Raw genomic sequence first — 8,016 nt, forward strand, 5'->3', positions numbered from 1 at the left:
TCGATTGCACATAGCAGTTCCAAGGAAACCGAGCTGCAAGAACAGGGTGATTATAACAATCCTTATGTGGTCCCAACACCGGAACATATTGCACAGCGTAATGCGAAGAAAAGTAAATTTCACACGGCACGCTCCCGTGGCTGTCAGGACGTGAAGCAACGATTGCACGTTCAGGAGCTTCCTTTCGACGAGGAAATGCTAGGACCGAACAAATCAACAAAGTTTCCCTCACGGTTGGCCACCCAGCTGGATGCACACTATCGCAACGAACTAACGTACCGGCCCCGCATACGAAACTTTATGCGTATCGACGCCATCCATAATCTACGCGAATCGGGACGCCGACTATTCGAGACGTACTATCGTCAGGAGTATATTTTTGGACAGACGCGCAAACAGCGCATTGAGAACGATTGCTACCAGCAGCTAGCGGAACGTTGCACCGAACTCAGGGAAGCTGTTCGCACAATTCGACAAGAACGGTTCAGTGCAACCATGAGAGTGTTGGACACGGTGAAACCATACTTTGAAACATCTGCCCAGATGGAGACACGGCTGAAAGCGCTGCAAAACCGAATGACCAGTCTGTGGAATCAGGTGGTGCGGCTGGAAAGCATCTGGGTGCAGCGACTGAAGCTGCAAAACTTCCTCTACCTTATCATGCCCAAAGAATGGCGCGAACGCAACGACTGGATACATCAGGACGATCACGGGCAGCTCGAGAGTTACCCGGTTTCGATCAGTCGGCGCGATGTGGTTAATATTCGTAACATTGACGATGGTAACGATATCTGGGCGGTGAAGAAATTCTTTGAGCGCCAGTACCTTGCGAAGAATAAACCCGTACACGAAGCCTTTGCAAGTGCGGCGGATTTGTTGAACGGAGTGGACGAACTGAACACCAACTCCATGACGCTGCTGTCTCGGCTAGATCTCATGAACTGGGTAAAATCGAATGCTGAAGCGGAATCGGAAAAAGTGCAACGAAACTTTGCGAATCAAATTCAAGGCATACGTCGGTTTATTCGCGACATGGATGAAAGACGTAAATTCTATGAGAAGCGTACCGTGGAGTTAAAACTACTGTTCGATGAGCTGGTACAAGGACCGCTTAAAGAAGCCATCCACAACGTGCGAAACCGGGAGATAGAAAGTTTGGTTACGGTCGTCTATAGTAAGCTTACGCCCGCGCAAGAACGCGACGATGGTTCGACGGTTCAGCTGTCCGGTGTCACATGCTTTGCGTTCATTTTCGACATGGTCTTGCAACTGCTGGCTGACTTTGATCAGATGCCCGCCGCTTTAGTGCACTCCATCGAACATAAGGTTCGTTTCCGTCGACGAAGGCGCATGATTCAAGCGGTCCGAGCAGCGGAAGAGGAACATCGAATTAGCCAGCTGGCGGTACAGTTACGCCGCGGACTTGCACCGCCCTACAAGAAGCCGGATCACAAAGTTAAACCACCGCGCTCCCGTCTCCGACGCAAGGAACCGCCGGTTGAGGTGGTGAAACCACACGTCTCCAAATTGGACGACATATTCCGAACGGCGTTTGGCGATAATGCCTCGATGACGCCCGAGGAACGACGTAACTTTGAGATCGATATGATCTATCAGAACTATTGCTCGGTACAGTTCGATCACTTCCTGCGTATGATCGGTTACGAGCCGGATTATGATGTGGTAACCCGGGTGCAGCAACGTGACGGACCGGAAGAGAACTTCTTCAAGCGCAAGGAGTTAATTCCTAGAGTGATAAACAAACTCCGCCAGTGGCAACATATGCAGCAGATGTTGCGCGAACGATTGTTCCAAAGAATGTCCGCGGAATTGCAAACCGTTCGCAAATAACGTGTTCTGCTCTGCAATGTGATTTCGGTCTTATATGTCCAGCTACAGTTTTTGGGATTGCAAGCGAAACACATTTTAAATTGAGTTTGTAATAAATATCTGCCTACCTATTGATTCAATGCCATCACAAACAACACAATGGGGAAATATCTTTTTGCACAATTTCACAACACAATACGCACGTTCATTCTTCTTCAAATTGTACGACACAACCATTTCGTCGTGAGTATTTACGTAGCTAAATTTGGACCACATCTTCCCCACATGCAACTATTCGAGTAGGCGGTATAACCTCATCAGTAATGTTTACAATGATTGGCCCCAATGAACATCTCAACGAAAGTTAAATTAATTTGATATAATCTTGCAACGTATCGCACAATTGTGATTGTAAATTGTAAATTATTGTGATTTAGTAAAGACTTAACTGATTGATAAGCAATTGGATTAAGATAAATTTCTGTATCTGATTCTGATTCTGAAAAATTAAGTTGTTTGAATATATATATAAACACCTTGGCAGTACAAACAGTACACCGAATGTAAACAACATCTCGGCCGAAATGTGCTGCAAGAAGTGCCGTACTATCGGTTTGGTGAGCTGATTTTGGTTAAAAGTTGCTTTAATTTCAAAGCAGTTAATCTAGTACTTGAGCAAAGTTGCGGTGCATTGGTAGGCTAGACTTGAAGCGATCCGTTAAAGACATTTGTCCTGGGAAAACTACAATGTAAGCCGAGTATGGATATGTTTTGAACATCAAAATAATACATGTTTTTCACATCACCATCTTTCCAGGGTTCCCGATCGTATCTCGACTACGCCTGTATTGTGTAATTCAGCGTAAGCACTCTAGTATTTCCCAGCAAAGGCACAGCAAACAACAACCTTACTTATAATGCAAACCATCACGGTGCTCAGAAGTAGTAGCACTTCGTCCATGCTACCCACCCCATGTCATGTTTAGCTTTTGTAATTATTTCCTCCCGTATTCCGTGTTCACAGGCCGCTCGTCTTTGCTTCGAGCTTCCTGTCAATGAATGAATAATTTAATCGTTTTTTAAACACACACGTTTTACACGGTTTTTTTTTCTCCTTCGCTCAGTTGACTGTGTTTACCTCGGGGTAGTTTCCACGTGTGTGGCCTCAGGAAAGTGCACATTTTCCCGCACTAGTTTCACGGTTACCGGCCGTGCGTCGATCGTTCATCAACATTCCGGTTTCTTGCCTTGCTCAATGAGTTCAGCTATGACTCAGATCGGACGCATTTCCCGGTAGTCTTATCACCCGTTGTTAAATCCGTTGATTGGTAAGTTGTCTAGCTGCTAACCACAAACCCAAAGGACGGTTTGTATGTTTATCACAGCCACATACACACACACACACTCCTGTTCTCGCTGTGTTTCTTCGTGTAAGCCGCAAAACTTAACCGCTACCCGCAGCTGAGTTCTAGGACAAATTAGCAAACAATGGCCAGTGCGTGTGCGTGGCAGCGATAGACGGGAGTGTCGGGAAACATCCGCCCCGAGCTCTGAAAAGTCTATTCACAACGCCACAAGAAGATGGCTTCCTCCTGACCAGTGTTGCTCCTCCAAGCTGCACGTTTCGTGGAAATTACGGTGGCCCGTAATTAGAGCATAATTAATTCCCTTCCACACCGGTCCCGATGGGTTGAGCTACCGAGAAGTCAGGTGCAATTATATTCCCCAACAAGGGTACGGCCGGTCGGTCGGTCGGTCGGTTGGTTGGTTGGTTGTTCGGATATGATGTTACGAATCGTGGTGCGCTTACATCAAAATGGCCGTTTTCCTGTGCTTGGTTCTGGGTGAAATTAATAATTAATTTTCTCATTAAATATTAATACCATCTCGGTGGACGGTTCGACCAGCAGCAAGCACCGCGAGATGGCGAATGTGGAGCCGGAGCTCAGAGAGCGCTTGCCGTACGCAAAGGATCACGGGGACTAAAGCCAATTTCTTCGCTAGTCGCTGCTTCGCTTTAACGTTTACAGTGAAGGCGTGTGAAGTTTTGCAACTTCACAGCACCTTCTTGACGTCGGTAGAAGAGGGTTCATGTTAGAGGGCGGTTGGCTCGCAACATCAATCAAATCTCACGACTTACGAGGGTCGTGCTAAGCTAATGACAGGCAGCTAGAATTATGCTTCTGGTCGTTCATCGCTTGGGCAACCATTTAAAAGGTAGATTTATTTAATCAATTCCTAGACGAGGCGAACGAACCATGCGATGGTAATCTGAGTTAATCATGGCTGTTTGTTGCAAGCACGGACGGACTGTTGACACAACGAGTAAAAAATATGTGTAAGCTACACCCCGGGCCGCGCGCTACCTTCATCAGGCACAATTAACCACAACCAACCGGTGAGTTCCAATTTAATCAACGAACTCTCGTGATCAATTCTGTAAAATTAACCCACCGGCAATGGTACCGATTTTTCTTCCCGCTTGATGGCGCATAAATTGTACCAATTGAGCCAAACGCTACCGTTGGCCGACCAAATGAGGCAGTAAATTTGATAAATTAAAATACATAATTGTCGGTATATTTCATGGCCCTTCCCAAAACAAACCTCTCAGGTGCAACAAATTGCTTGTTTTTTTTGTTTGGCCTCGTTTGTACCAATGCTGAGGATGCATTTATTTTTTCACTTTTTTTGTTCATAAATCTCTCGTGCCCCTTCACGTGTCGCTCCGTCATGGGTTACTGTTCCGCGAAAGGGCAGAATATAAATTAATTTAAATTAAAATGCAATACGCACACGGTGTTATGGAGACGCCCAATCATTCATTAGGCAAATGCACACAAGACATTCCACAGCGCATGGGTTATCGAAACCGATCCGCACACATGCACCGCCCGGTGGCATGATCGGTCCGAAATCGTTAGCTAATGGAAACAAAAAAAATAATCCCCGCAAACGCTTCCGCTACTCCGGCTCACCGATTACCAATCGACTCCCAGGTATAGTGAAAAACAAACAACATTAGTGGAATTGTTGAGCGCACTGATAAATAGCCGTAGTGCATCGATCTATGGTTGAGATTGGGAAAGGGAGAGACCAAAAAAAAACGCACACACACACACTTTATGCACTGAACCAACCCAACCATCCGTTGTTTGCTCATTACTTTCTGCAAGCTCGAACGAGGCCCCTATCGCTGTTTGGGAGCAAGGCTGGATCGCTCTCAGGCGTGCCTTCTGGCGGGTGCGTGAGCCAGCGTGGCAGCTTAGGTGCGTAACGAATGCAGGTTTGTTATTATACGCATCGAGTGGCCGAGAGCCGTGCTACGTTGAACAAAAAGCGATAAACGCACCTGCACCATTGCATTATGCCTTTGGGGGGAGACTGCAGAGAAATGTTGGGTATGGGAATGGTGGTTTTTATATCTGCAATGCTTGAATCGGTTCATGTTGTATAGAAAGAGAGACTGCGAGTAATCGGCATCCTCAAGGTCCAACAGGCGTGCATTAGAGAAATACGAGTTTTACGAGATACCCAACGTGTAAGATACGACCGTCCTGTGGAGATTTAAATTTATTCTTCGTTTTCAATGATACTATTTCAACATATTAGCGTTATATGGCGACGTATACCCATAATACCGCGTCTCAGTACACTCGAAAACCCCATTCCGTAACTGTCTGTACATACACTTCAATAACTATCTTTGAGGAATTTGAAAGAGATCCAAATGGGAGTGAAACAAATAGCAATTAATTTTTATAGTATCATCTATCACCTGCCTTCTTAGATACGTGTCATCATCGCCTGCAAGCAGTTTGTGCAAACTAGTCAAGTTGTGTCATAAATTTCTTGAATGGTTCTGCAAGATTTATGCGGCATCTCGTACATTTGGTGGCTTAAAGACTTCCATGCAATCATACCAATGTATATCCGCTGTGGAGTAATTGTAACATTGAAGCTGAGGCAGCACACTGTGTGATTTATGAAAAGCTACCTGCCATCAACTTCAGGAAGACCTTCAACTTCCATTTGGACTCTTCACGAACAATGTGCACCACGGCGTATCAACCGCACTGGCCGTACTGACCCCACGTCATGGGGTACTCTTTCTACTGCTTTCTGTGCCAAACTGTGGACAACCGGTAGTGGAAACGGGTTAGCAACATTGTCGCGACTAATCGCTCCGGTAGCATCTTTACGCAGCATCGCTTAAACATCTCCATATCGCTACTGCAACAACATGCTACCGCCGCTGCCGGAACTGGTTCACAGAGCCACTGGACAAATAAAACCTGCTTCACCTGTAGCTGTATGTATGCGTGTCGCGGCAATTGCAAACATTACAGAAGCAAATAAATCGATCCAACCGGCATCGGGCGAAGGGAAGTTTTAAGAAACAACTTTACAGAGCGAACAAAAAAAGAAAACGCGGAGCGAAACACTGGCAGCAAATGGCCTGCTAGCCTCCGGTGAGGTGAAATTAGTGTCTATCTTTAAATGGCGCAGGTGATTAATTAGTTTCTAATCTTGCTCCATTCGATGGTGGCTGCCCACACTGAGCGCTCGTAACAATAAATCATTATTGAAAGTACTATTGCTTTATCACGAACAGGTTTTATGACTTCATTAGTCATATCTGTGAAGTTATAATGGTTATTGTTACTAACTGTGTTAAGCTCTTTCAGCGACATGTCCACATTCTTGGTAATACAGTTCCAAGATTATCGATGGAACAGAACTAATTACTAATAGAAGAACAACAACAACCAGTCTTTGTACTCTGCACGCTAGTGGTGTGGTCCGTACTATTACTGCACTACTTAACGCATTTGACGTAGCACGTAGCAACGTAGCTGTCAAATTTGAACTGTTTGCGATGTTTATTTCTCTGCATCTAATTGTAAAAACATCAATAATTTTGTAGAACAACAACAGTAGTGACTCGTAAAATCTTCCCAGCCCCCCCCCCCCCCCCTGTGAGTGATTTAGAGATGTGCTTACCCTTTCATACTGATAAAATGGTCGACTCGGTCCGGCACGGCCGTACAAATAAGGATAGTATGCACCGTACATAACTTCCGGGCAGGATACTGCCATTGCGCTCGAACCGGCCAACTGCACCGAACACAGCCGCTTCCACCACAGATGGTCAAGCACCGAGCACTGGCAGAATAGATTACGGACACTGTCACAAACACGGGCACGCACAGACACCGAGACACATCAATCTCACTGCGGCTTGGGATTTTCCTGGGAGAACCTGTGCAGGGTCTTCTAGAAGTTCACCGAAAGAGCTGGACCTTAGTTGGTGGCCTAACACACACAATCACTCACACAAATCCACGCACAGAGAGTCGGACTGATCTTGAGTTGGCTAAGGCCGACGGCTTCTCCTCGAGTGCAACATTCTCGCCGGCGACAGATTCAGGTGAACACTTGCACTTCCAACGGCACAGCTCAAGCTTGAAGGCGATTGCACAATTCCACTACCAATTAGCCCACGGTGCCACGGTTCCACGTGAAGCCTGAGCTGTCTATGTTGCCTTGCCGAAGTGATGTCGAAGATCAAACCAACCAAGCGCCCTTCACCTGAGCGAGGCTTCTAGACGCCACCTTAGACACTCGCACCCGTACACATCATCACACGCGTCACAATGCACAAATGAAGTCGATCATCACACCGTATTGCTTCTATTGCACAATCTGTTCACTATTTTCACATTGCTTTTTAATACGCTTATCACTTTTAGTTTATTCCAAGTAACACTCCACTATATTCTGTATGTTTTAAAAAAAATAATTTAATATTGCCTAGGTCGTAATTACCTAAATGAAACCACTTTTAAACGTATCAATTACTAGACATTGTACACAAGCAAGCAGCCGTTCTCTTCAATGTTCCGTCGACCGATATCCCCTTGAGGAAACCCTTGAGTCTTTGGCGCTCTGAAATCAAAGCAGTAAAAGAAAGAGAGAGGATAGGAAGATGATAAAAACTGGCCTCGCATCGATTAGAAAGGTAGGTATGATTTTTTCTCAACTAACAAAATGCGTCGAACGGTGCGTTTCATTGACAGACCACGGCTCAGCAAACGCTTGCCACCCTCACGATCTCCACCGTTCGATCGATCGTTTAGACGGAAGCCAATAGAGAGAGAAAAAAAACAGCCCGAACCGATTAAC

The 8,016-nt window shown here is 45.7% G+C and overlaps 1 protein-coding gene across 1 annotated transcript in view; it reads right to left on the reverse strand.

Moving 5' to 3' along the window:
- Window positions 1-6,967, reverse strand: part of LOC128303512 (protein vestigial) — a 35,513-nt gene extending 28,546 nt beyond the window's left edge. The window contains exon 1 of the mRNA XM_053040492.1: window positions 6,835-6,967. Within this exon, the coding sequence (XP_052896452.1) occupies window positions 6,835-6,930 (96 nt within the window). The 5' untranslated portion in view covers window positions 6,931-6,967. The remainder of the gene's footprint in view (window positions 1-6,834) is intronic.
- Between the last annotated feature and the right edge of the window lie 1,049 nt (window positions 6,968-8,016).

The sequence above is a fragment of the Anopheles moucheti genome, chromosome 3 (assembly GCF_943734755.1).
Source record: "Anopheles moucheti chromosome 3, idAnoMoucSN_F20_07, whole genome shotgun sequence".
NCBI classification, from domain to species: Eukaryota; Metazoa; Arthropoda; class Insecta; order Diptera; family Culicidae; genus Anopheles; species Anopheles moucheti.